General features: G+C 41.3%; 3 protein-coding genes and 2 long non-coding RNA genes across 5 annotated transcripts; 2 read left to right on the top strand and 3 right to left on the bottom strand.

The window, feature by feature from the left end:
- Window positions 1–217: 217 nt before the first annotated feature.
- On the top strand, window positions 218–6,052 carry LOC115532969 (uncharacterized). The gene is made up of 3 exons (XR_003974128.1): window positions 218–546; window positions 2,242–2,244; window positions 5,971–6,052. It is a non-coding gene; the product is annotated as an uncharacterized LOC115532969 (long non-coding RNA).
- Window positions 1,237–5,026, bottom strand: LOC115532970 (uncharacterized). The gene is made up of 2 exons (XR_003974129.1): window positions 4,953–5,026; window positions 1,237–1,286 (listed from the first exon to the last, which is right to left on the bottom strand). It is a non-coding gene; the product is annotated as an uncharacterized LOC115532970 (long non-coding RNA).
- A 2,817-nt stretch (window positions 6,053–8,869) lies between the features above and the next one.
- Window positions 8,870–9,765, bottom strand: LOC115532964 (gamma-crystallin M1-like). The gene is made up of 3 exons (XM_030343094.1): window positions 9,688–9,765; window positions 9,282–9,533; window positions 8,870–9,176 (listed from the first exon to the last, which is right to left on the bottom strand). The coding sequence occupies exons 1-3, from the start codon at window positions 9,697–9,699 to the stop codon at window positions 8,904–8,906; spliced, it is 537 nt and encodes a 178-aa protein (XP_030198954.1). The 5' UTR covers window positions 9,700–9,765; the 3' UTR covers window positions 8,870–8,903.
- Window positions 9,766–19,479: 9,714 nt separating this feature from the next.
- On the top strand, window positions 19,480–21,770 carry LOC115532954 (uncharacterized). The gene is made up of 3 exons (XM_030343080.1): window positions 19,480–19,669; window positions 20,512–20,997; window positions 21,133–21,770. The coding sequence occupies exons 1-3, from the start codon at window positions 19,646–19,648 to the stop codon at window positions 21,655–21,657; spliced, it is 1,035 nt and encodes a 344-aa protein (XP_030198940.1). The 5' UTR covers window positions 19,480–19,645; the 3' UTR covers window positions 21,658–21,770.
- Window positions 21,771–22,101: 331 nt separating this feature from the next.
- LOC115532953 (uncharacterized) lies at window positions 22,102–27,507 on the bottom strand. Its single transcript, XM_030343079.1, has 14 exons — window positions 27,217–27,507; window positions 26,683–26,775; window positions 26,318–26,398; window positions 26,116–26,184; window positions 25,849–26,001; window positions 25,323–25,719; window positions 24,920–25,205; window positions 24,534–24,767; window positions 24,295–24,386; window positions 24,071–24,175; window positions 23,773–23,966; window positions 23,378–23,542; window positions 22,548–22,801; window positions 22,102–22,333 (listed from the first exon to the last, which is right to left on the bottom strand). The coding sequence occupies exons 5-14, from the start codon at window positions 25,953–25,955 to the stop codon at window positions 22,311–22,313; spliced, it is 1,857 nt and encodes a 618-aa protein (XP_030198939.1). The 5' UTR covers window positions 25,956–26,001; window positions 26,116–26,184; window positions 26,318–26,398; window positions 26,683–26,775; window positions 27,217–27,507; the 3' UTR covers window positions 22,102–22,310.
- Between the last annotated feature and the right edge of the window lie 393 nt (window positions 27,508–27,900).

Below are 27,900 nucleotides of genomic sequence, written 5' to 3'. Positions count from 1 at the left end.
CTGGCTCGACAGAGCCGCAACTCGCAATCAGAGTTAAATGGTACCAAGAAGCTCACTTTAGATTCAATTAGTTGAACCAGGTTTTCCGCTTTAGGTTCAGTGCGCGTTCACTTGAAAGGGGCGTTTTTTGCGTCATTTTTCTCACCTTTACGATAGATCAAGCAGTCTACAGTGTTTCCCGCAGAATTTTTTCAGCAGCGGTGGTGTGGTCCCCGAAGCCCTCTTGGGGGTTCCGGGGGCATGGTCCCCCGGCCGAATTTTTTTGTACCCTTTACATTGGAATGCATGAATCTGGTGCACTTTGAGAGGAGAATATGTACTTAAATCCTATTCAAACAGTCCTGTGTATTACTGTAGATGGGATTATTGGTGTTGTAACTTTGCCTTTTGTGTCTTCATTTACAGATTTTTATATTTTTGTATAGTAATATTTAAACAAAAAATGCCACAACGCAAATATAATTTGCACAATTTATTTACAGATTTTTGCCTAATGCTTAAACACTAAACATGGTTGCTATGCCCAAAGCATAACTGTTTTTTTACGTAAGACCAGGGGCGCTGCCAGGAATTTTGGGCCCTATGAAAGATTCTAATTTTGGGCCCCCCCCCAACATCTATCGACTGTTTTGGTAAACATGGCCCAGCATCACAATAGCACTTCAGTTAGACTTTTCGTTGCCCCTTCATGGAGTATGGGTTTGTGTGACTTTAAATAAGGGTATGAACTTACTTATTAAACGTATTTCATTCAGTTAGTGACATCATGTAATTCAAGTAATAAACTAAGTATTTATAGCCTACTGTCTTTTAGGCAGCAGTCTTATACATATTGTCCAATAGCTGCTTAAACACAATTTTACAACAATGTCCTTCTCGGATGCTAAAATTGGACTTGACCCAGTTTAGTTTCAACACATCAACTTTTCAGCAAATCCAAACACACTGTTTTCCACACAACACAAATACCTATGGAAATCCAATGGAATTCTGTGTTGAAAAGAAAGCTGTGTGTACAGATTCACAAAGACAGAAATTTGATTGTTATGCTAAAATTGTCTGTAAGCAGCTTGAAACTGTACTACAATTGTCAGTTTGATTATTGGTTACCCATTCATGTAGTTAGTGACCTTGCTTTGTAATTGAGAGTACATTACAATGTTAAACCAGTACATGGCAGCATAAGCCTGTGTATGCTTCACAGCCAGAGCCCCAAGGAACCATAAGAGTACTCACAATTTCATACCTTGTATAACTGCAATAGTCTTTTCAGAAGACATGATGCACTGCAAAAAAATACAGTTTCTGCTTACTTTTAACAAAGATTTATTATGCAAGTAAAATTTCAAATATCCATAAATAGTACATAAAAAAAGATACATTAAAATGATAGACTCTTATAGGAACTGAATTAACATTACAATTGCTTGACATCAACACAAATATTTACACTTCAGCTTCAAACAATATGAAAAAAAATCTCAATTTACACTGTTCATGAATAAAAAGTTTAATTGCTGAAGTCTAAAGTGCAAAAAATAGCTCCAAGCAACAATCAAAATGTAAACAAAGAACAGAATTTACAGTGCAATTGCATACAATATCAATGGATCCACATTGTAGACATAAATAAAAATATACACTACTGCACATTTTCAAACAATATGAAGAAATCTTTATGTAAACTGTTCTTATAGAGCAGTAAAGACTTAAATTCCAAAGTCTAGACGCCGAGCCTTCTTGGTTGCAAAGTCACAAATCAAATCTTTGAAATCGAGTGAGCGAGCCAACTCACTTTCAATTGAAAGTATTGCAAGGCTATTCAACCTCTCTTGCACCATGGTCGACCTGAGGTAGCTCTTGATCAGTTTAAGTTTACTGAATGCCCTTTCCCCACCTGCAACTGTAACGGGCAGAGTGCAAAAAATCCTTATAGCTGTGCAAACCTCTCCAAAAATGCTATGCAGCTGCATTTTATAAATTGCATTGAGCAGATCAATACCAGAGCAATCAGATGGGAAAGTGGCAGAAAATACATCATTTAGATGCCTGATTTCACTCTCAAACTGAGGTGTGAGGTCCTTGTTGTATTTGTGTATTAGTGGCCGGCACACAGCAGCAACATCACTCTCCCTCAACTTTCCAACTTTAATGATGGCAGCAAATTCCTCAACAATATTTGCTGTGCTTTGGAATCTTGTGTCCAAGTCACTAATTATGTGATCCATGGCACAGTAGAAGATAGTGTTTCGGAATGTGTCTGCCGGATTGCCCTGAACGTTTTCTTCTGTGCGTGCCTCATCAAAAAACCTTTTTGAAATGGGGAGGTATCCCCAGTTCAGTGGCAATGAGTGTTGCCTCAGCGAGGAGGGAATCCCACTCATTTCTGAGATTCTGCATTTCAACTTTGAGGGACTTTATATTGGCTGCCTCCACCTCCAGAGAAATTTTCCCTGACTGCAGTATCACATTTCTTCGGTCAATTGCATGCAAAACTTTCACCCAAATCGTGAGGAGCACAATGGCATCAAATGTCATGAAATACTTTTGCAGACCTACAGCTTCTGCCCTGGCATCATGGGTTAGGCTGCATGTAATAAGTATTTTACCAAGGGCCTCAATGACACTTGGTAAGTGTTTGGCAATGGGCTTCACTGCATCAATTCTCGCACTCCAGCGAGTGTCAGACAAGCTGTGGACAGAGCAGCCAGTAGCTTGCTTATATATGGCCCATCTATGTGGACTGGCACTTACAAATCTGTAAAGACAGTTGATGAAGCCAAAAAAAGTTGACACTTCTTCGCTTGATCCTGCAGCATGTACCCCAGTGAGATTCAAAGTATGGGAAGCACAAGGTGAAAACGTGGCCAGATTGTTGGTCTTGAGTATTTGGGCTTGTACACCTTTAACTTTCCCAGACATATTTGCGCCATTGTCATAGCCTTGTCCCCTGCAATCACTGATATCTATGCCTAGTTCCTTAAGCATATTCTCTATCATTCCAGCTATTTCACTCCCAGTTTTTTTGTGAAATTGTTTAAATTCGGTAAACCTTTCGGTTATCTGCCATTCATTTTCATTCTCATTGTAGTGGACATATCTAACTAGCAGAACATTTTGCTCTGCATGAGAAATGTCAGGTGTGGCATCACAAATAATACTGTAGTAAATGGCATCCTCCCTTTCTTTCAGAATATATTTCAAGACCCTTTTTGCACAAAGCTGAATGAACTCATTTTGAGAGTCCGAAGACAAATAATGAGCAAGTCTGCTCCCTTTGGTATTGTTCCTGACTTTGTCGAGGTGGTCCTTTTAAAAGGGGGTCATAATGGGACATCAATTCCAATGTCCCCAAGTAATTACCATTGTGGACATCCCCTAATGTTTGTGTTTTGCCCCGAAAAGGCAAATTCCTGGATGCCAAGTGCAGCGTTGCATCTAAGAGGCGTGTCAAAAGAGCTACACTTTTCTCGATTTCTGACAGCATCTGGCTCTGTATGTGGTGGTCTACACCTTTTGCAGCATTAATAGAGCACTGTAGATTTTTCCATTTTAGATAACAATCTCTGTGTGCCCTATTGTTCTCATGGCTTGGTAATTTGTTATACATGCGACGCCATTTCACATCACACATTTTGTATCCACATCCACCCAGTGCGCTTTGAGAGGGCTTTTTTACCTCAGAGGCAAAAAGGACACAAGGAATGCAGAACAGTGCATTTACACTTTCACTGTAAATTAGCCAATCCCTTTTTGTCTTTTCCCTGCCATTTGCTGCCTTTGTGTACCTCAGGTACTCTGGAAAAGCTTTCCCTTCAGAGTCTTTTGGAAATGGCTTTGACTCTGTAGTAGCCAATTTCCTGAGAATACCAGTTCTGTCACTGTCCATGAGCTTTGCTGGCCACAACCCTGGATCAATTGACAGTAGATCCTCGCTTTCAGACTGGCAAACGTCCATTAACCCTGCCCCCTCCTGCTCTTCCTTACTCTGTGTTGCGCTGTCATCTGCACTGCTGGTACTGTTGTCCTCATCATGGTCTGATGAGGGGCTTGGCTCTGTATCAGTGATTTAAATGGAATGTCGGTTAGTGATGCATGGACGTTAATAAGCTAACACATGGTAATGTTAAATGTATGCAGGTTACAGTTATGCATGCAAGTTAGGTGTAATTCAAATTAACTCCATGATTTATAGTTTAAAAAGTGTCACCCTTAAAAGAAGGGAAACATCTTATTGTGAATAAATATGAAAGTGACATTGTAATCTGTGCCATTTCCTCACCATCTGAACCGCTGGTCCTCGTCCTGTCCTCCTGCACTTCGGCACTGGTTTCTGGACTAGACGCTGCAACATCATGGCCTGATGTGGGGGCTGGCTCTGTATCAGGGATGTGGTTTTAAGATGGGATTTAGTTAAATGCATGGCACATTTAGATGCATGCAGGCAATGAGTTACAATAATGAATATGCAAGTTATATGCATTCAAATTAACGACATTCTTAATAGCTTTAAAAGTATAACCCTGTGAATAAATATGAAAAGTGACATGGTCCTCTGACATGGTCACCTTCTGCACTGCTGGTCCCTGTCCTGTCCTTCTGCACTTCAACATTGGTGTTTGGAGGAACATGGCATGATGAGGGGCCTGGCTCTGCATCAGGGATGATGCATGCAAGATAGTAAATAGGTTAATGCAGGAAAAGGTTAGAAGAATGCAGGTTTCAATTAGCCTATACATGGAAATTAGTTGGATGCATTTCGTTAACTCACACTCACTGGCCTTACAAGTAACAAGAGTTACAGTAAAAGAAAGAAAAACATTCTATGTTTTCTCGAACCTAACGACTGACCGTTATTAGCAATACTGAAATATGATCTAGCCTATAAGGCACCCTCATTCAAAACTTTTATCCTAAAGCAACTAACATCCTACCAAACTAATGTTGCTTACCTCCTTCTCCGAAATGGGATCCAGTCGTGGTGGCCGTGGGCGGATCTTGTCCTCCTCCTGAAGTTGAAAATGCACATATTTAAGCCATAGCTATAATGTGGAAACCCCAGTCGATAATGTAACACATTTCTGAGCACATAATATAATAACATATTGCCTATAATGTTACAACGTATAACAATTAGGTTCAGCTATAACGTAATGAAGCAAGCATAATAATTTTCTCTTGACGTTATGAAGCAAGCATCTTTTGCCCGCCAACGGAGCTTCATGCCAATTCATTTTCAACCACGGCCGAGATAACAGACACCACCCCGTTAGGTTCTTTTGAAAAAAATATTTTGTATTAAAAGACGTTTATCACGGACGTTCGTCCACATTTGCCGTTTGTTCGCTGTGACAATAAAGGTGGAGTTTTTAAATAGGAAACTATGCTAACTAGCATGCTCTCTTGGAGGCTAATCCAAGAATTCTGCTTGTTAGCCTACCATTTGATAGAGTTTGAAAACGCAAGGTCATTGAGTGAGCATACCTTCTTTCTTGGCGAAAAATTTAGTGACCAGTTGCCTGCCACTTTTGGCCCTCTCCTCTTTCTCCCGTCTTTCCTTCAGTTTTTGCCAACCTGACTTCATTTCTGTAGGTGTCACCAACTCACCACCAGCTCACCATCATGTGGTTAAGACCTGACCTCAGCCGCTCTGTACACCTGCTGCCAGTGCCAGCATCTAACGCATCGCGCGTTGCGGCCGAACCATTTCGCAAGAGCTCAGGGGGAAGGGCAAATGACAATATGTTAAATAACTAACGAAAACGTTATGGAAATCGACAGTTGTGAGTTTAATAAGTTTATTTCCAATTACCATTTCTTTGTAATGAGACATTAAAAAAAAAAAAAAAAAGCCAAGAATATTAATATTATATTATTAATTGCCATCCGCGGGCCGTGGGCCGTGCTGCGTTGGGCCGGGCCCTTAGAATCAGTACCACTTTTCCCCGCCAGGCAGCGCCCCTGCGTAAGACACTTTGTTCAAAAATGTCCTTAGGTTTTTTCCCTGCATTTATGCTAATGACCACATGCTTACAGGCGATTAGCATAAATCCCTAACTAAAATACGCGATGAACGGATTTTATATGGCAATAAAGAACAACATCGGATCTAACAGTATGGATTCATTTTTCAAAGTTCCCGAAAATACCCCTCTGCGCATCTACTCGGCGCAGACGTGATCCCCTGTACAAGGTATCGCGACATGCTAATTTAGCCGCTACCAAAACAACTAGCTCGTCACCGCTGATTTCATTTCAACAATTAAAAATACGAACTTCATAGTAAATAAACCCACGTTTCCACTGCTCGATGCTGTGCTCATTCGTGTCGAATGAGCAAATCAAACAGGATTTTTTTGCAATCCTTCTGATTGAATATATGTACATTTATGACAAAATCGTGAGGACTAGGCTTGTGACACACACACACACACACACACAAATGTGGCGCTCGCGCGGTAATAGCTCATTGGCGCCACCTAGTGATCATTATGTGCAAATGCACAGCCTCTCATTAAAATGACTTAGGGGTCATTTGACCCCTCTTGCGGCGCTAGGAGTAAGTAAAAATGGCCCGGCGTTTCTAGTGTTAAACATGAACGGTTGAGTACTCCAGCTCTAACCATATCATACCACCATCAAGGAGTTTAACACTATTAATTTAATTTAAGAAATAGAATAATAATAAAAAATAAACACATTTTTTAAACTGGGGAGTCGGGACCCATTGAATTTCTCAGGGACCCACCCAACTCGCCACCTGTGGGTCCCGGGGACTCACTACATTGAAAACCTATCAACATCACTGGGTTTATAGATACAATAAAATGATTGGGCTCAGAGGGTTTTTAACACTGGTGGTCATGTAGCGACACATTTTTAGCAACTTACTTTCTCTCTCTGTCCGTCTGTCTGTCTCTCTCTCTCTCTCTGTCTGTCTCTCTCTTTCCTTCTTTCTTCAATCTTCCGCTTCACTCGCTACTGCTAGAATCAATGTAACTTTGCAACCGTGTAGGGTAGCCTACTGCCAACAACTGCCACACTCGCTGTGTATTTTTCTTCTTTGATGTTGGTTACGTGACGATGTGCCGCGTGCTGCGCAGTTGACGTTACGCGCTGTACATTTTCTAAAAGGAGCTACGTAAAAAAAAAAAAAAAAAAAATTAGAAGGATTTTTATTGCAGCGCCGGAGAAAATTCAGCAGCGGCAGCGCCGCTGAATTGTTCGCCATTAATCCAAATGGAATGATGATGATTTAAAAATGCATAAGCAACGTCCATCCTGCCTTATTTGATCATTTAGGGAATTCACTTTAAATACACCCTATGTAAGAAATGTATCGTATGTTTTCAACCGCTGAGAGGTAGCGGCTGTAGCGTAGTGGATTAGTATAAGACCCGAACGCCAGCGACCGGGGTTCAAATTCGCCGGTCTATCATCATGCATTTTACCCCATAGATGTGGTGCCAGCACGGCCTTGAAAATATGGGTTCAAGTTCGAAATAAGCACAAAAATATAATTCCATAAGCTTTAGTGAATAAGTATTCCATATGCATGAGAATTGGGACTTTTTAAAGGTCCCATGACATGCTATTTTATGTATTCTTTAATATAGGTATTAGTGGGCAACTAAAGCAGTATTCAAAGACGTTCCCGAAATTCAGCCGTGGTGCAGAGTTACAGCCACTCCGAGCCAGTCGCACATTGAGCTTCCCCCAAATGCGCTGTTTTGGTGTCTGTAGCTATAATGCAAATGAGGAGGAGCGAGGCGGGTCAAGGAGGAGGGTGGGGGTGTGGCCCTGAGCAGCTTGCAGCCACAGTACCATGCGCTGTTTACAGTGGATGTATCGCAATGGCGAGGCGCACACAGCCTTTAGCCGTGTTCTGTAAATATTCTAGAAAACACGGGAGTCCTGGAGCTCTATATCTAAATATTATCATATAGCCTACATAGATATCTATAATATATATTATCACGGCCAAAAGCTGTGTGAGCCGATATTATGAATCTCAAACGACCGCGTTGGGTTCTCCAACGTTCCTGGTTCTTCAACGTCCACATCAATGTGAAGTACACTGAACCGCGACAAGGAGGAGAAAGGGATCGTTGCCGGGCAGCGCTTAGCGTCGACGTTTTTCCATGTTTCTGAGAAAGACCCACGTAAAGCGATTTGCAAAAATTGCAATGCCTTGATTTTAATGAAGTTAGTATACAGTCATAAATGCAATGGTACTAGGGTTGCCGCGTGTGGACATTTTCACACCGAGTAATACACTCGTGTCAACACCGGTATATAAACGGTATAAAATAGTATAATATAATTTTGTTGATAATATCACGGCCAAAAGCTCTGTGCGCCTCCAGATGGCTGTAGCGCGGAGCTCTCGTAGGGATTGGGCTTCGGGGGGTTTGTTTACTGGCGTTGCTATGGTTACCGGTCTTGTGCGTTCCAACGCTTTTAGGTAGCCTTTCTATTAGTTTAAAAAATAAAACATTGCAAAGACAAACTGCCAAACTTTCTTTTTTAATCAAATAGGCCTAAAGATGACGTTGAATTTCTTTTTATTACTGAAAAAATAAATAAAAAATAACTTGAAGTTGCCGGTGTGCAACACACTCGGTGTTGGCCTCAACACCGGTAATTCCGTATACCGCGGCAACCCTAAATGGAACTAATAATTGGCTTAATAATTTCATTCTCATTTTCGGTTTCGGCCAAGAATCTTTATTTCGGTGCATCCCTAGTTCCTACATTAGCTGGATACTCATGGAATCTTGCTGTGAGATTAGTGGTTCAAAACTCTCAAGGTTGGCTTTAAAATGTTGCTCTTCTGTATGCTCAGTGGTCAAGCAAGAAATCCAGCAAATTTAAGTTAGATCATGTTTTATTGATGAGGAAACTTAACACATGTCAGTGATACGCCTCATGCTCATGAACCTCTGGCAGCTCATCATCTCCTTGAAGCTCCTGTACTCTCCGGGCCTCATGTACATCATCCTGCCCTTGTAATGGGGCTGCTCGTACATCAGCCAGTGGCCGTCCATCACGTGGCAGGACTGGCAGTCGGACATGCGGTAACGATCCTGGATGTTGTCACAGTCGTCCATCATCTCATTGAACTGACCAACGAAGTTCTCCCTCTCGTAGATCTTCATCCTGAACTGGCCTCTGTGCTGTAAAGCAGAGATTCAGAAAAACATTGTCAGCAGAGTCATCAACACAGTCAATGTAACAGTTGAGCTAGTTCAGCGTAAAAGTTGAACTGTGATTTCTCTTACAAAGGGGATCATTCTGCAGGACCTGATGTTGTCAAACATCATTCCCATGCTCTGCATGCGGTGCATGTCGTTGTACTCTCCCCTCCTCATGAAGAACTGCTGGCCCATGTAGTTGTTCCTCTCATAGAGCATGAAGCAGCCGCTCTCCACCCTGCAGGACTGGCACCTGCTCATGTAGGAGGACATGTCGGAGCAGTCGCTCATGCACTCATAGGAGCGACCCTGGAAGTTCTTCTCCTCGTAGAAAGTGATCTGAAACAAAGAATTTGTCAGCCAAAGTTTATAATTTCAGAATATCATGCCATTTCTTAATTTAACTAGTTGGCTTTAATCTGTATCATGTCATTATCTTAACGCAAATCAATTATTTATGTTAAAACTATGTGTATATAATATATATATATACCTTGCCCATCATGATGGCTGTGTTGGTTTCTCAGAGATCGGTTGGTCAACTGATGATCCACCTGTGTCAAGCCCCTCCATTTATACCTGAAAAGACCCCTAAAACTGTGACGGCCCCCTATTGTTCAAGCTACTGACTCATGACATCTACTCAACGTACTGTAGAAGCCCATTGAGAAGCTTCCACCTGCTCTTAACAGGTTTGAGCTAAATTAATGTATAGACGGATGCTTTGCTGACAAACTTAGAGGTTTCAAATATGAACTTGACATTTTAAATCTACCCATATTAGTGTTGCACGGTATACCGATGCTAGAAAGGTATCACGATACCCTCACGCAAAAAAGGATACAATACACTTATTTTTTAGTATCCTGACTTTGATTAAAAAGAAAATAATACTTTTTATTGATAAAGAAGCAGTAGCAGCAAGCGCGGCTATTGACACTTCTGATCAGATTAGATTTCTGATCGGAATAGATCTATTCCTGTCATGCAATCCGAATGTACTGTATGTATGGCATTCACAAAAAGGGTAAGCGTGTGTCCGTATGTCTCACGCACAACCGTTATGTTGGTCTGGACTGATGTATGTAAGGGATAATGTTGTACAGAACGCCGGTCATTATCGGGAAAATAAGCCCCGACCGGGCGAACCGGACCCCGACGCGAAGCGGAGATGTCTTGCTTCGCCCTGAAGGGTACTATTTTCGATAATGACCGGCAATTGACAGACATTGGTGATCTTGGAAGGCAGGGCTCCAGATTAACTTTTTCCTTGGGTGCACTGGTGCGCCTACATGTTTAATTTGGGTGCACCAGCACGTATTTATGGTGCACCCAAGTTTTGAGTTGTTGGGGGGGGGGGGGGGGGGGGACGACGACCGTGCTTGCCTTGCGCTGAGTTGTTGGGGGGGGGGTTGGACCGTGCTTGCCTTGCGCTGAGTTGTTGAGGGGGGGGGGTTGGACCGTGCCTGCCTTGCGCTGAGTTGTTGAGGGGGGGGGGCAACCCGGGCAGCTGCACCGTCGATATTTACGCCATTGATTAATAATATCTTGACCATTAAATAAATGCCGAATCTGTATCTCTCATAAAGAATATCGTCAGACAATGCCAAGGGATCCGTTCTGTCCCGAAAAACCCTCTGTCTCCGGAGAGACGCCTGTACGATAAGTGCCTCGAGGTCCATGGGAACACCCACAAATGGTGACGCCATTATCGGAGGAGGGGCTAGGAAGCTGCGCACGCCGATATAAATAGCCGATCTCCGGGTAGACTCGCTGAAAAGCTGCTCCCGACCAGGTTTGGTTGCGAGCGTAAGTCACCATGGTGATACAGCGACGCTTAAAGAGATCGACTTTCATGGTACAGCTAACCCAGGCTTTCAGCTCAACATACCTCGCTAACCCTCTAATCGAGATTCGTAGTACAGGCCCCTGGATTGGGCTTTGCGGGTTTGTTTCCCGGCGTTTCTATTGTTACCGGTCTTGCGTGTTCCAACGGTTCATTAGGTGTCTAATAATTCGCTGTCTAATCAATACTTCATTCACTGCCTCTTCCGTGGTTATTACAATATTATGAAGAGACTGCTCTGTAAAAAAATAAATAATAATAATTATACCAGATACATTTTCAGTCGCACCGGTGCGCCCAAATAAAATATTTGGTCGCACTGCCCCGAATTCTAGGCGCATGTGCACCCTACTCACTGTACCTTGCACATGTTTAAAATAAAAACATGAATATATGAACCTGTATATTATTTCAATGTCTTAGTATTGAATGCAAAATAACAAGGTAAATGTATACATGGCACTATAGGACCAGTTTAATTATGAAACACAATTTTATACTATAAGTAGGGGGTCCCCGCTCCATCTCTCCATCAATTTGGGGGTCCTTGGCCTGGAAAACGTTGAAGACCCCTGCTCTAGGGTCTATAGCATAAAACCGCGTTCAGGGGTTGACACTAAGGTTTCAAAAGCACTTGCCCATCGGGCAAGTACAGGTCAGGTTCAACTTGCCCGAATGTAATGTTCACTTGCCCATATTATAATCAGAATCGTGAACGGGCCTCTTTTTGCCAGGCACCCGGCCTGGTTTTGGGGGGGCGCAGAAAAATCTGCCTAGCTCAGAATGAAGCTGAATGTTAGCTTCCACACATGTTGTGTTTAAAAAATAACAAACTTCTTTGTTTACTTATTTATCGAGCGGTCACATCGTACCATGAATTGATTTCAATCCACCGTTGCAACCTATTAAAGCTATCGCCAAGTTATATGTAGACCTGCATGATTTGATGCAAATGTACATAACTAAATGTCAGAGGTAGCAGCAAAGATATGTCTTTTTTAACTTTAAAGTTTCTTGAAGCTCTAACTGAATAATCACAATCGCGTTTCTAGTAGGGTTGTCAGTCACGATACTGGATTTTCTAACTTCAACACTAGTCCTGGATAAAGATCGATATTCTATACCATTTTCGATATCAGGGGAAAAGTTTTTTTCAGGAAAGAACATACCCAAAGTAAATAGATTATATCTCCACAACTGCAAGGGCGATAATGTCATCTTTGGGCCAAAAGAAAGATTGTTGTACAAGTGAAATATTCAATGGGGATAATACTTGGTGAATAAAGCCATGGAACACAGCATAAGTGGAAGATAACATTTCCACCTGAAATAGTTATCAGTATCAGTTGGTCGTTATCAGTTGGGAGCAGTGGCGGCTGGTGGTTTTTAAAGTGAGGGAGGAAGGACTGCGCGCTTGGTTGCCATTGGCCTGCTTGCACTGTTGGTGTATGGTGGCATAAGAATGTGAGACTCAAGTTGTTTCAGGGTGTTTTGGTGAACTACAAAATAGCAGGGAGGGAGTTATGTGAACAAAATGTATACAAAGCCACCAGTGGCATCACTGTAATTTGAGAAGGAAAGGATGCAAAGCATATTAGTCAAATCAGGCCTACTATTGATTTTAGTTATGTTATTTAGCTATATTTATTTTCAGTTACAATTGCTTGTAATGCTACCAGTAAGTCATGCGTACCTAGCAAACCATGTAGCACTCACAACACTGACGTTGCCATTACTTCTGGTGACCTTGATTTTGGGAAGTGGTCTACCTCTTTCTGAATGAATGGAATGGTTTTTGTAATAAGACGTTAACAATGTCCTCCGTTTCCAATGTTTCCATTGTGCATTTAGGATCTCGCTATCGCAGATTTCACTTGCTCTGCGTCTCTCAGACTGAGCACCGCGGCAATGCAGACCGGGTTTGTTATCGACAGCGTTGCCAGATTGGGCAGATTTCCCGCCCAATGATAATTTTTCCAGCCTAACATGGTTAAAAGTAGCCCAATTGGGTGGGAAATCGGACCAATCTGGCAACACTGCTCAACATCCAGGGATCCTGCTTATTGGTTCATAGCGCAGACGGATAGATTTTTGCGCGAATCAGACCCCTTAACCCATTTAGGCCTAAAACGCCTGCTAAAAAAGGCCTTTTTATGCCTAAGAACGTTTCTGCAAACCCCTTCTGCAAACCCCTTCTCAAAACCTGAGGGTTTTCAGAGCAATATTAAAAATTTGTCAACGCCTACTAAAACCTTAATTTCTCAGGCTCTATAGCAGATAAAAACATGAGGTAAAAGGCATTTGAGAAATTAATTCTTTGGCTGTCAACTTGACTGACTTGCTTGGCCATAAACTTCAATTGCATATTTTTTAAAAATCATTAAACATCAAAAACATCAAAATTTTGAAAATCAATACAGATCTGCTTTTATTTCATACTTTTGAGGTACCAAAGTGACAAATGATGGACACTGAAACACAGATATAGAACAAAACCAAAACAAACCAGAGAGTTACTTCTTCTTTACGTAATAATTTCAATTTTAATTAATGTTAATTTTCTTTGTTGTATTATTTTGATGGATTAAAGCGTCTTGAGAAACCATATAATCATAACTTGGTGGTGAGTGTACAGATTAACAGAACAGTACAGTCTCAAGTCTAAACACAACTCATAATTTACTGTTGTCATCCTGCATAATTTCAATAAATTCCGAATTAATTACTTCGTCAATATCACTTTCCTCACTTGAATCAGCCATGACGGATCGCTTGCAGTGTTTCGAACCGAAACATTCTCGGCGTGTATGCTTATTTCGACCAATCACAGAGCATTTTATTAGTCGGTCAAAAATCCCTAATCATCTGTCACTCACCCCAAGAGTATTTCAGCCAATCACAGTGCATATTATTGGCCACGTGCCTCGGAAAAGACGACATCGCTCCAAATGACACAGACGCGTTTGCTGGCATTAATGGTAAATACGCATTGATGCGTGATCCGGTCTTAAAGGTAAACACGCACACATGCGTGATCCGGTCTGAATGGGTTAAGGTCCCACCCACTCGGAGGAGGATTTTCCTCCTCTCTCCCATTGAAACCCATGTTATCCACCGGCCGCCAGTACTTGCGGGAAAATGAATGGGAGTGAACGGCGGCGGAGGGAGGATGTTCCTCCCTGAAGTAATTGTCAATAGGCGATAGGGGGTGCTAATGTCCCTTTACCCAGGGAAACGAACATTATATATTCAAAGGCAATAAAGTAGTCATATTTAAGGGCATTAATTCATTACAATAGTCGGGGCAATCAAATTTTTTTATTCTCAACAATGTTAGGGAGGATCTTCCTCCCTCTCTCCTCAATGGAGAAGCCTCCACTGGTTGGGAGCGATGTCTTACTATGAGACACAAATAAAGGTAGATATCTTACAATTTTGACACTTGACACCTCTATTTAAAGTTCAGGGCAATCGAATGCACCAAGCCAAACACTCACAAATAAATATATGGCCACTAGATTGCGCCGAAGAATATGTTTTCTGATTGAAGGCAATTTACCCATTTCCTAAGAAACCTTCTCTTATTCATTGATTGAAAACACCATGTTAATTTGCAAAATTTGGCCCAGATACTGGATAATCTGTTTATGGTGGTTTTATTCGATCAGAATCAACTTTGTGGACAAAAAACACAAAAGTAATAGGCCTACTTCATTTTTGGTTGTTAAAAGAAAAGGGGACGTTTCATCTTAAGTTGTTATTTTCGAGTTTTAGTCACAGTATGATATGGTTTGGACTGTTGGAATAAGTGGAGGCTCAGCTTTCATGTAATATATAGGCCTACAGTAGTTTGTGAGGGTCCAATTTTGTGGAAAAAGATCGCTATTGCTATGCATGTGCACAGTTATGAAACCCAAAACCGTGTTCTTGACTTTCCTTGATAATTTGCCTCAATCCAAAGTATTTCCAAACTGCACTCCTCCATCACTACTCCATTTAAATTCTACCAAACCGTTCGCGGCGGTGCTGCACTTGAGATGCTAGCTGTGTTGGCTAACCTTAAGCGAATCACTGCCAGAGACCGCACTGCGAGTGAGTGACAGAAGGCGGGGCTATATTCGCACTGAAGCGATGCGTGTCTGTTAACTCGCTTTCCGAGAGAAGAGAAGACAGCGCGCTGATCAATTGCAAATACTTCTATTTTGTGTGGTTTTGCGGAACAAAAGGTTGTTCTGCAGTTTCTAAAAACATTTGAATAAATAGCTTTTACATTTACATCCACCCAAAATCCACTTGCCCGTTCGGGCAACCAGAAAAAATCGCAATTTGCCCAAACATTTTTTTTACTCGCCCCGGGCAAGCGGGCAACCGTTAGTGTCAACCCCTGCGCATTGTCTGATTACAGTTTAATTCATTTTTCACAATTTACCAGCCCTTGTTTTGATGAATAATCAACCTGCCATTCGTTTAAAAGGGTATCGCGACGGTCTATACTTTCAACATAAAGTGTACATATTTATAATTTGAAATTCGTCCCAGCCTTTATACCACAGATACTATAGGGTCCAGTGTTTCCCCTACCATTGTTCAGGCCTGGCGGGCCGCCAGGCCAACGAGCGCCCCCGCCAGGACAAGAACCGGCCAAAAAAAAAAAAAAAAAAAGATAAAAAAAAAAAAATAATAATAAAAAACTGCGGTCTCGCGCGTGCGCAGATGATGCCCCATCATAACGGACAATCTGACAGCATTAAGTTATATCATCATTAGCATGGCACCACCAAAAAAACTTAAAAGAGATGAAGGACAAAAAGGTATTTGGTGGGGAAGAAGGGCGAGTTACAGGTGTGGAGGAACGAGTCAGAGGGGCAGAGGGAGGAGATGTCAGCGAGAGCAACCAACCGAGCGCTAGCAATAGCATCGGTGACCCAGATAGGGGCAGCAAACACCGAAAATCCGGCTACGACCCAGACTGGCTTAAAAAAACCAAATACAGCCAGTGGCTATACCAGACTCAACATGGTAAGTTACAATTTGTTGTCATTTGTTTTTTTTTTATTTAAAGGAAATATATTTAGCTTACATTGTTGTTCTAAAAGGGCTCAAAAGTCTGGTTCTGGAAGTAAAAATCCCATTCATTTTTCCCATTGAGAATTGGATTATTAGCAATAATATCATAACCATCCAAGCTCACCACCAGCTATCTCAATATGTATTGGTGCTTTATGCTCCTGTACATGAAATTAGTTTATATTAAATCAACTTTGTTTTTAGAAAAACACTGTTTATTCTCCGGCAGAAGAACTATACCACGAACCAATCGCGTAAATGCGACGTCTGATTGGTTCAGCCTGCCGTTACCAAGGACATTTTTACCGCCCCCGCGAAACACTAGCCTCGTTCTTTATCTGTCCATAACTTAACCAACTTGTGATGGCTAAGCAAGTGTTTTATATGGAAATAACCAACAAATACTCTAGCATCCTGTGAAAAATGTATAACAAATCACACTATCAGCTCTTACCACCGGGCCTAAAAAAAATTCTAGGGGAAACACTGGTGTCTATAGCATATAGCCTTTTCTGATTATAGTTGAATGTGACAGTAAGCTGAGAACACCGCAACTGCAAATTAACCACACAGAGATAACCATTGCAACCGGTCAAACTAATTTTGCACGCATCCGCCGTGTTGATAAACTAATAATCCCCCTATTGAAGGAAGTTAAACCGAGTGAGCGTGCCGTTCACAGACACCAGAATGAACGAGTTCCCAGTAAAGTTCATCAGGCAGTAATGGAGTACGTTCAGTTCACGTTTGCCCAAAATATGAACGACTTGATAAACTATCGTTCACTGAACGCGTTCAGGTACAACACTGGTGATATGTGAGCCAAGAAATGCATTCGTAATTTGTGAGACCGAAATGGACCATTATTCGTCTCTTACCAGATATTTTAGATTTTCACCGTGGTATCAGTTCATTATCAAGTATCGAGGTATTTTTGGGCAGGTATTGTATCGAAGTCATAATTTTGCTATCATGCAACACAACGTGCAAGCAACCCATATTTATTAGATCTTTATATAATTTTCCCAAAAATATGTTTACATGCAATACGTCTATAGTACAATACAAAAGAGTAAACACGTGTCGTCTTATCTTTTTTTTATATATACATAACTAAGTATGATAAAGGCTAGTTGGTGGAAGCAAGTCCACATTCGGGCCTGCCATGCCCGAACTGGGCGGGGCTCAGGTACAGCAACAAACACTGGCCCGTTGGGCTGTGCTGGAGGAGCTGGGATTGGTGCGGCCTCTAACCATGCAGGCGGCCGAACTCTAACAGGGTCTGGGCCCTGGGGGGCGTGTACCTTGCTCAGGCGGCTAGCATGCCAGCGTAAATATAATAAATATAAACGTAATATATAACTAAATGCCATGAAGTTATATATTTATATATATCATACTAGCGCTCCATTATTTTCATTAACCATGTAAACTAACAAAGTATTTATTTTCTTTATTTTAAAATGAAATGATTTACCTTATGACAAATTTAGTTTTACCATATGACATAGTACATCTTCAATGTTTCATTGCATTTTTTTGTAAAAAATTGATGTATGCCAATTCAGAATAGTTTCAAAGAAAGAGTAGAATATATTTCCCAACAAACAACACTTTTAGTCAACTCAACTCTCTTCAATACAAGAAGGAACACAGTCAGTATGTGCTATATGTAATACATGACTATCAGTCAAATTTAAAACAGTGAGATAAATTATCAGTTAAAAAAACCCCAGTAATATTCATATCTGCTATCAAAAGGTTATGAACAACCTTGTCTGGCTGAACGGAAGTGGACAGCGTCTATTGCCTAGCGTCGGATTTGGCCGCGACTCCTCCCCTTCCGGTTGCTCCCCCTCAAACTCGGAAACTAGGCAGTATGGCGAGTTTTGCAGAGCACTTTGACGGCGCTGTAAAGTTGGCATGTTTGGCTCTTTCCGTCGAAAATGGCAAAGAACTGCAAAAGATTGGCTTACAGCATTTGCTGAGGAAGAAAGATGTTCTATTTTGCATGGACACTGCTGCTGCTTCCCGGGCTTAGCCCCGCCCTAGACGATTGTGATTGGTTTAAAGAAATAAAAAGAGGCCCGCCCAGTTTCCCCACGGATAGACGGCTCGAGGTAACGTGGCTCCAGACCATTCTACTTGCTGTAGTTTGGTCTGGCTTTGCGAGACTATGAACAACCTAATCTCGTATCATTTACAGTAACGGCTCATATCAAAAGACTCCTCACACCGTTTTGTGCTTTTCACTTGGCTGCGAAAAACAGTATAACATAACAAATAATTGTACCATTGTTGAGACAAACAGGAATATTATCTCTCAATCGAATTGTCAGTTGATTTATCTGGTATCAGGTTATGAACAATCATGTCTACTTTAATATCTCAAAATGTAGTTCATATCAAATGCATAACCCCACACACTCTTTTTCGCCTTCAGGCTACAACAAAATTAAACGCTTTACTAAACCACTAAAAATAAAGACAAACCTGTTATTCTTGATGCAAATGAAGAAACATCCCCCGCCCCGCACGCACGCACGCACGCACACAAACAAACACCACTACTACAAAGGGCTTGTCATTGTATTTTCAGACTGATATGAGTCTTTCCCAATCCTCAGATTACAATCTTAAACTTCGACTGGTTGATGGTTCTGGTTTTGAGATGACCGCTTTTACATCTGATTGGAAGTAGAATAGCACATCTCGGGTTTGGGGCCATATGAAGCAATTCTTCATCCCAGCCGAAGAATTTCATACAGGAGACCTCGATTTCTTCCTCGACGATCTTCAGTACCTGCCCAACAAAAGGCTTTTTGTCATAAGAGACAATAACCATCTTTCCAACCATGGGCCCTGTTTTAAAGGGGACCTATTGTGCTTTTCGACTTTTATGACCTATAAACGTTGTTTTAATTATTGATAGTCATGTTTAACCATACACAAAAAACGATATCGATTTTCGGGAAACTCTTCCTATCATCTGGGCGATTTCAGCCTTCTCTGTCAACGCTCGGTTTCGTCCTTCTCTGCCCCATCGCCCCCCTCCTGCCAACCCAACTCCGTTGTGATTGGTTACCTTCCTTGAAGCGTGCGCGGGCAGATTTGACCAGGCATATGGGGGCGCGGCAGGAGTGCCTCTACGTAGATGATTTCCTGGAAATGTGAACTAGTGAATCGCAAACGTTGTCCCGAGTCTTTAGCGCTCTGCACAGCCATCCCAGTCAGCAGGGAATACGTTGAAATGCATGTACGTCATTATTTGACACTTTAGTATGGTTAAACATGACTATCAATCATTATAACGTTTATAGGTCATAAAAGTCGGAAAAGCATAATGGGTTCCCTTTAAAGGGACTCCTACCTTTGTTGCATTTGAGAATTACAGCACATTCAAATCATCCCGCCTTCCTCCAATGCCCCACCCCCTCGTTCCCATCCGCGGTCTTTTATTTAAGAAACTTTATTTACACAAGCAGACTTACAACCTACTGCCTCCGCGCACGCACGTGAGTTTTTGTTTACCGAAGCAATGGAATCGGATTCAGAAGCACCGGTAAGTTATATACATTTACATACACATATATATTCAGTTCAATGGTTATTTGCACCATTTATTTGCTTTATTCTTTTAGTTGTCATACATTTTTTTGTAGAATTCGTCGTATTTTCTTGCAAACACTGTACGGCTAACGTTATCTAACGTTATAGCGGCCTTATAATAAGCAGTCTCAGCTGTTTTGTTTTCAGTGTAACGTCGGTTACGGTTTTGTCTGCTAACGGCCAGCGGTGGTTAACTTTATCACTCTGTTCAAAAAAGTATTCTTCAATGTCGAAAGCTCGAACTTTATAATAAATAGACATTGTGGGACCCTGGGGAGTTCTCCACAGCAAGAGTAATAACACACTGCCCTAATTATGTAGAAAGGTTGGCAGAGATAATGGAAACACATTTTGCTATGCTTTCGATCTTGAATGTTAGCTTCATCAGCATACTGTAATGGGAAATATTGCAATATGATCTCAAATGATAGAATGCTTATATCTGCAATTGGAAACATTGTAACATTGCAAACTGCTGCTGTTTCTAACATTGTCTGCATTTTAGAAATCTCCCCTCTTCACGTAGCCTACTATGTGGATTCACACCTACAACCAGCCTATCGACTTCAGACTGTCTCCCCCTCCCCCCACCCCCCATCATCAGACTCGACACAGCTTATGTTGTCTGAATATCACGAATCTCACTACAATAATTTCACAGAGATATGATTTATAGTAAAATTAAAATATGCAAAACATGTATTTTCAGAAAGTGTTCCTATGTCTCTCTTCACCCTGATATTGTTATAAAGTAAAACATGTTCTGTCTTTGTTTTTACATGTTGGTGCTTCTAGGACGACAGTGTAGTAGATCCTGACTACAGCATTGAAGTTTACACAGAGGAAGATGATATTGATATTGATGACGATGATGATGACGATTCTCCAGGCGAAGACACCTCAAGGAAGAAAGCAAGGACTGAAAGTGGAGGCAGAGGAAACCATGGCAGGGGAATGAAAGGCAGGGGCCGTGGTTTTCCACAACACAAAAAAAAACCAAACACATCAGGCCAACAAGTTGTGGAGGCAGAGGAAACGAGCAGAGGAGCCAGAAAAAGAACAGGCCCTTCTAGAGGCAGCCGAGGCAGAGGCAGGGGGGGCCGTGGTGTGACACAGGGTGGAGAGGACTGTGATGAGGAGAGACCAGGAACCAGCAGAGATGTTCCTAGCAGAGCAAGAAGAAGAGCAAGAGGTCGCCGGGGACGTGGACCTGCTGTTCTTACTCATGATGATCTACTAAGAGTTCAGCAATTTCAGCAGGAGAGGATTGCCGCTGAGCAGGTAAAGCAGCACCATATTAGTATTTTCTTATTATTATCGTCTTTGGATTAGATGTCCAGCAGCCAATATTTCTATTTGTTTTAAAAATTATGACCTCTGCAACATCTATTGACATGAAAATATCTACTATTTCAGGCTAGAATTCAAGCTCTAGACATCACACAGTCTCATGAGCTGCTTCTGACCTGCCTGGAAAGGGACCCAAGCATGCTGTTTGACCTGATGGCACACTCACAGGTTCAGGATGATTCCCAAATTATTCGAACACCCGGGCAACCAGAGTGGTGTGTCTGTGGCAGATGCAGGCAGATGATTAGAGACATTGAGAAGGTGTGCTGCCGACAAACGCTGGAAAATTGCATCTCTGTCCTGCCTCACATGGATGCCTTCATCTTGCAGCCGGGGGTCCTCCGCATGGCTAGACGCATCTGGAATGACTCCCGAGCATTAGATGATGCACAAACACCGGGGGAAAGCCACAGGCAGTTCCGCTTTTCTGCATATAGACAGTATATAATTTGGCAGTATGGTCAACTTGGACAAGGCCACAGAGTTGTCATACCAAGTTGCTGTGTTTGGAGAATACGGGAAACATACCCAGACCCCAATGGGATCTACAAAGGTTTTATCCCTAGCCGAAATGGTATGGATGAGGAATAGACTCCAGCCCAGTGTACCCTGCCCTGTGAATTATGTACATGGTACTGTCTTATTACTGTATATTTTGGCCATAGTTAGTGACCCATGTTTCTAAATTAAAAATACATATTTACTCTGTTGTGTTGATTTACATCTGTGAAATTCCAATTATAGTCAATTTTCAAGTCAATTCAGTTTAAAAATGTCGAACTGCCATTTCCTTTACTTACATCATATGTTTTTCTTATGCTTTGGTTACACTATGCAGAAAATCACACGACTTATTGCTGCTCCTGCGCTTCGTTCCCACCATTACATCTGATTTGCAGAAAGTCTTTAATATTATAAGTTAGTGTATTCTAGTTAGTGTATATATAGGAAGTGTATTCTTTGAATTTCAACTGAATGCTTACAGAATGCCTTAGTTTAATTTCTCCACATATTCTGTATGAACTTCAGAATCAATTTGATTTTATGAAAAAAAGTTTTAATGTTTAAAAATCTTACTGAGGGAATTCAGTGATCCCAAAAACACACATCTTACATTATGGAAACCAATGACATAAGTCTACATTTTCAAAATATTGCTTTATATCCGGAGTTCTCTGGTAGTCCTTTCAGACAAGACGGCAGGTTTGATGCCAGGACAAGCCCTGGTTGGTGCAGATCGTCTTCTACTTTTGCGGGAGTGGTTCACCTTGACAGAGAGTAATAAAAATCAAAATGTAACATTGGACAAAATTGCAAAGTTAGGTATTACTAGCCAGATAAAAAGATTTAACTTTATCTTCCATCGATTATGTGTTTATGGACAATCTAACAGGTAACATATAAGGAGAAGTTATGCTCCTTCTCCAATGAGAGATGTTATTAAAAAAAACAGTAGGTGTCACAATCACATGTCAACTCACCACGACCTCTGCTGCGTTGAGTCTCCAAAATTTGTTCCGTTGATGGTGCAGGGACACCACTGAGAGTCCCAAGTCGTCGGGGGTCATCTGGTCTCATCGCTCTTTTCCGAGGCATGCCCCTCCCTGCCGCCAACTGGTCCAACTTGCAGCGTAGGATGGCACACTGGCGGTCTTTTATGTACTCATAACTCTTCTTGACCTTCTTTATGTACAGACAGAAGCCACCGCTTTTTTTGTTGTACATTTTGTGGTAGCTGACAGGACACAAAAAGTACAGTTACCAACAAATAAAAATGTGGTAAGTTGATATGAGATGTGTTTCACTTTATAAGGAGAATAAACAAAAGATAGACTATCAAAGAACAATATAGTATATAAAGGGTGTATTTTGAATTCCTCAAATAAATGTTCAAACAGACTTCAGACTTGACCTCATTGTCGTTGTACCCTCCACAACCATGTCACGCCCAGTGGGGAAAAAAATGTCATTATGACATGAGGTGGTAGGCCCTGTCAGCGGTCAACCGACTTTTTAGAGTGCAGCACAGACACAGTACTTCGGCATGACCAGTAGGTTGGTGGGCCCCTATAATGTGGTCAAGCTAAAAATCTGACAACACACACTACTAGGGGTTATACCTTCCACAAATGCAATTGCACAGCTGTGCAATCTTATTTATTGCAAATTACACTTATAAGTGACTGCTGTAAAGGTTTTTGCTTTGCTATGATTTTTTTGACCAGCACCCAATTACACACCAAATCTACTAATTATCTGTTCACGGGGGAGTCAGAATTATGATTTTTTTGTGTTTTAAACATCAACATACCTGTATTTGCCATCTGCCTTCACATAGTAGGGTCGGCTGCAGTGTTCATTGTAGTCGAGGGCAGCTAAAAGTGTTCGGGCCGCATACACAGGTGGTACGAAGGCGATTCGTTTTGATGCGTACATCAGAAGGTGTGCATGGAAACACTCCAGGGCACCAGTGGATCTGGCATCAGAGAGGGAGGAAAAATTAAAGATATGATTGGTTACATAACTTCAGCAAAAACAATTATTACTAAATAGTAATGTAGTTTCAATCTATTATCCCAAAGTACACAAGAGCTGCATTTCTTGTCATTCTGTAGAAGGCCATTATGTATGTACTGTACAATAATAAATGTTACTAGTACAACACATCTAAACAAAAGCTTATTATATTGAAGGCTGACTCATTACCTAAAGGTCAAGTACTTTGGAATCGTCTTTGACCACCTCTCATCCATGATCAGTTCTGTGATTTTGCGGTGTGCAGTGCTTCCCTTTGGAATAAGCTCCTTGTTGCCATTTTCCTCCAATGGGCCATGGTAACAGCCGCCAAGTCCCCACTGGTGTTCTCCGGTGACATGGTGTAGCAATCCTGTCCACATGTCCTGAATAGGCAATTCAGATGAATATGAAAAAAAAATTGTTATAATGTATAATTTCAATACATTGACAATACACTTACTTATAGAAATTACAGTGAAAAACATACCCAGAAATCCTCCACTGTATTTGCTGCCTTGCAGCAGTACCAAAAGTGGTTGCAGATATCCTTCTTCCAGACAAGTAATAGTGAACAGCCTTTTTGGAGGCCGGCCTAAATTGAAAAAAAGAGAATGATTCTGCTTCAGAATGATAACTAACAAATATATGACATTTCTAAAATATTTTTTGAAAACAAATACAGTAATCCATCTTTACATAGCAGTAACTTACAGCATGGATTTTTTTGCCAAGATTCTTGGCTCCGTGCCACATTTCCAGCGTGTGCTTGACGCCACTGTCCTTGTACAGCCCTTTGTTTTTGTCTGGAAAATAATGATTACAAAAATACACAGTATAATATCTCAGTATAATTGCCAACTGTTTTGTTGTTATTGTTTTTCTTCCAATAATTCTTAAAATCATACATTGTTTTTCCAAACCCAATTAGATGCATCTACAGAAGCACTTACTGAATAGGGCCGATATTTGGCTGTGTGCATCAGTGCAGAACTCAATGACATCAAGATCTTGCTTCAGCGTGTCTAATGTCTCTATAAAGGCCACCTTCTCCATGTTGGTCGATTTCCGCGAAGTCTCACGCTTGTCCACATTCACCACGTTGATTATTTGTCTTGTGGCATTGTCCATGGCAGTGTACGTACAGTACTGGGCGCAGAATCCTGGACTGTCCATCCTTCCATCTCCTTAAAATACAGACGACAAAACAGAATATGATGATAAATAAGTTTGTGGTGCCAGAACATGCATGAAAATGTGGATGCGTCTTGCATAATTGTTTATGTTCTTAGTTTACTATGGGTGTGTTGATGTATGTGTGTGTGTCGGTGAAACTAACCGAGAGCAACAGTTGGTCCTAATGTCTTCACATTGGCAATCACTTTGGCTCTTCTCGCATTCCAGAACGCCTTTATAGTGTCCACACAGTAGTTGTCTTGGATGCCCGCAAAGTATCTCTCATTGATCATCCCCATATTCATGAAGTTGAAAAGCATTTTCACCTTTGTGTAGTTGTTGCCTGTGAGCAAAATGTTGGTGGCCATTAGAAAGTCTCCTAACTGACTGCCAAATTTTAAAGTTGGTTGGGAAGACCACCGCCACACGATATGACCTTGAGGACACAGCTGAAAAAGGGGCAGGAGAAAACACATGGAAAAAATGTAATAAGTGAAGTAATATAAAACAATGATAATATTTTGTATTAAAAACGAAATTACATGTGCTACCAAAACATGACTTACCCATTCAATGACGGCAGCTGTGACCCTTGACTTGATGTTAATCTCAAAAGGTCCTTTTGCCTGACATTGTTTTTGGGTGATGGGGTCCTTCCCATTACAAGAATCTATTGGCAAAGCAACAAACTCACAAAGCTGCCTCAGACAGTCATGGTAAGCAATAGAAGCCGGTTTGCCAATTATATCCTCTTCCACCTCAACAGTTATCTCTGATCTATTTGGTTGCCTTCTTTGCTTTTTTTGGGGAAGATGTTGTGTCTCTTGCTCTTGCTCCAGCACAGAGAGATCTTCTTCATGATCATCTTGATCTGTGTCGTCTCCCGTGTCATGCACAGTGTCTTCCATGGTGACTGATGGACATTCTTCAAGGATGAACCCAGTATTCAGAGATCTGCCTTTGCTGTAAAAATGAACGAATATTTCTATAGTGTTTCAAATTATTATTAATACTAATAATCATAAGCGAAATATAAAATCAGGTAAAAAAATGTCAAAACAGGTTGGTTATGAAGATTGATAATAACCATACCACACACGAAAAAGTGGCACGTAATCTGGGTCGTTGCTGTCATTGCAGTCAGAGTCTTCCTCTACAGTGTCCTCCTCTTCCAACAGCAAATCTGATTGCGCCTCCATGTCTGGATGCCAAGAAGGATCGTATTCGTCCTCATCGTGGTCAATGCTGATGACAGACAACCCCAGCTAGTTACATTATGTTACATACACAGAATTTACAGAAATAATAACCCATAAAATATCATGAAAAGTCTCATCTTATGTCCTTGAAAACACTTACATAGAGTTTGTTATATCATTAAATGCGTCCTCATTGATGTCACCCAATCTTTCATCTGCTGATGTAACACTGCATTTAGGAAATCAGAAAGAAAGTCAGTATTACATAATTATACATTTGGATGAGTGAATAAAAGGACTCTTCACTTTAAAAATATGTTATTGTTAAACATTTGACAAGTAAAACCTAGGTACCACTGTACCTTGCTTGTATTGTGAGAAGTGAGGTCTCAGCCGAGTAGCTGTCCAAACCCTCACCTCCATGAACAGAGAAATCCTCCTCTCTACAGATGTATACATGAAATAAATAATGGGCATTTTTCACAACATTAGATAAGTTGCTGCCACACAGCACATGAGTAGAGACGACTTATAGTGTTCTGGAAACATCAGTTACATTTCTCATGTTCTGATGGGGTAGGGAAACGGTATAGCATCAGCTCTAGGTTTGATTTCACACCAATAACGTATCACTTTTAACAATGTACTTGTTCATGCCATCGCAAAACACAACGCATGTGTGATCCACGTTGATGGGCAAACGATAACATTAACAAACAAGGCTTACCGTTCTGAAAAAGATTCGGCAATGGTGGACAATGGTGGCGGAGGAGGCCTCTTGAAACCATGTTTTACTGGCGTCTACGTTGTTTTTCCGTAACTAAAACACAAACATGCACATGCAGTGCACACACAAATATTAACGTGAGTGGGCGGGTTGTACCAGCAGAAAGTTAAAATATGATAAACTGTACCTTGTACTGAACATGGAAACAGCGACAAACACAGATATGATATGACTTACACCTATGATTTACACACACATGGACAGTTAGCACCCTGCTAACTGCTGCCTTCGGTGTATGAATGTGTGTGTGAATGAGCCAAAACAATTTAAAGCACACTAGTACTGTGTAAAACGGTGAGGAAGACTATAAGTGGAGAATATTTCTTTATTTCCCGAGCAAACTGCTTAAGTAGCTGGAGCTAACGGTAGGTCCGTTAGCATTATGCTAAACGTGATTCCGGTAAGTGTCTGCAACAAATAGTCAATCGTAAGGTTATATGATGTTTTTGGTTATGTTATGCAAAATAAAAGTACCTTTCCAGCAGAAACTCCGCGACCATTTCATCCGATTTTAGCTCTGGCTGCAGCTTCATCAGTTCCCTCCATTGCTCAAAAGCAGAGCCGATGTTTACTCGACGTTTTCCTCTTGCAGTATCGAGTTCTTTTTTTCGGGTGACCATCTCTGCTAAACTTTTGTTTTTCCCCCTGGGAGCGGTTGTTTCAGTACGTGGTGTACCACTTTGGTCCGCCATCATCAGCCGCTACTCGCTACGGACTGCCGTGGAATCAAAACAAACCCTCTATTTGAGGACGCGCCTTGATGACGCGGGCCCGAATGCGCCACAAGAAGCAGACGGAAAACCGCGAAAAACCTGCATGTCCATCTAGCAAACAGACAGGTCTGTCGGCCAATAAGATCCTTCGGTCCGAAGAATCTTATTGGTTGAAGTTTTCACTAAATATTATGAGGGTGAAATAATTGTTTGTTTTTACTCCTGGTGGGTCTGTCTTGCATTTTAGAGTGTTATTACCTTATTAATACCAATTTAATCTTATCCAAAAAAAGTGTAAAAATGCAACAAAGGTAAGAGTCCCTTTAACAGTCTGAAACTAACGTGAGAAGCGCAAGTAGCTTTGTGGGCGGTTCTATGGAGATGTCGCTATTTTACCGGTGCAAAAAATGACTTGTGCCCGGCGTAAATCTAAAAAAGGTTGGTC

The sequence above is a fragment of the Gadus morhua genome, chromosome 20, assembly GCF_902167405.1.
Source record: "Gadus morhua chromosome 20, gadMor3.0, whole genome shotgun sequence".
NCBI classification, from domain to species: Eukaryota; Metazoa; Chordata; class Actinopteri; order Gadiformes; family Gadidae; genus Gadus; species Gadus morhua.
This window is presented reverse-complemented; position numbering and strand designations above follow the sequence as displayed.

Excerpts from the sequence above, each read along its gene's own strand:
- LOC115532953 (XM_030343079.1), bottom strand. The coding sequence starts at position 25,955 with ATGGAGGCGCAATCAGATTTGCTGTTGGAAGAGGAGGACACTGTAGAG. Across the intron at positions 24,387-24,533 it reads CCAAATATCGGCCCTATTCA|ACAAAAACAAAGGGCTGTAC; the intron begins GTAAGTGCTTCT and ends ATTATTTTCCAG. Across the intron at positions 22,334-22,547 it reads TCAACGCAGCAGAGGTCGTG|GTGAACCACTCCCGCAAAAG; the intron begins GTGAGTTGACAT and ends CTCTCTGTCAAG.
- LOC115532954 (XM_030343080.1), top strand. The coding sequence starts at position 19,646 with ATGGAATCGGATTCAGAAGCACCG. Across the intron at positions 19,670-20,511 it reads AATCGGATTCAGAAGCACCG|GACGACAGTGTAGTAGATCC; the intron begins GTAAGTTATATA and ends TGGTGCTTCTAG. Across the intron at positions 20,998-21,132 it reads AGAGGATTGCCGCTGAGCAG|GCTAGAATTCAAGCTCTAGA; the intron begins GTAAAGCAGCAC and ends CTACTATTTCAG.
- LOC115532964 (XM_030343094.1), bottom strand. Across the intron at positions 9,177-9,281 it reads CCTGCAGAATGATCCCCTTT|CACAGAGGCCAGTTCAGGAT; the intron begins GTAAGAGAAATC and ends TCTGCTTTACAG.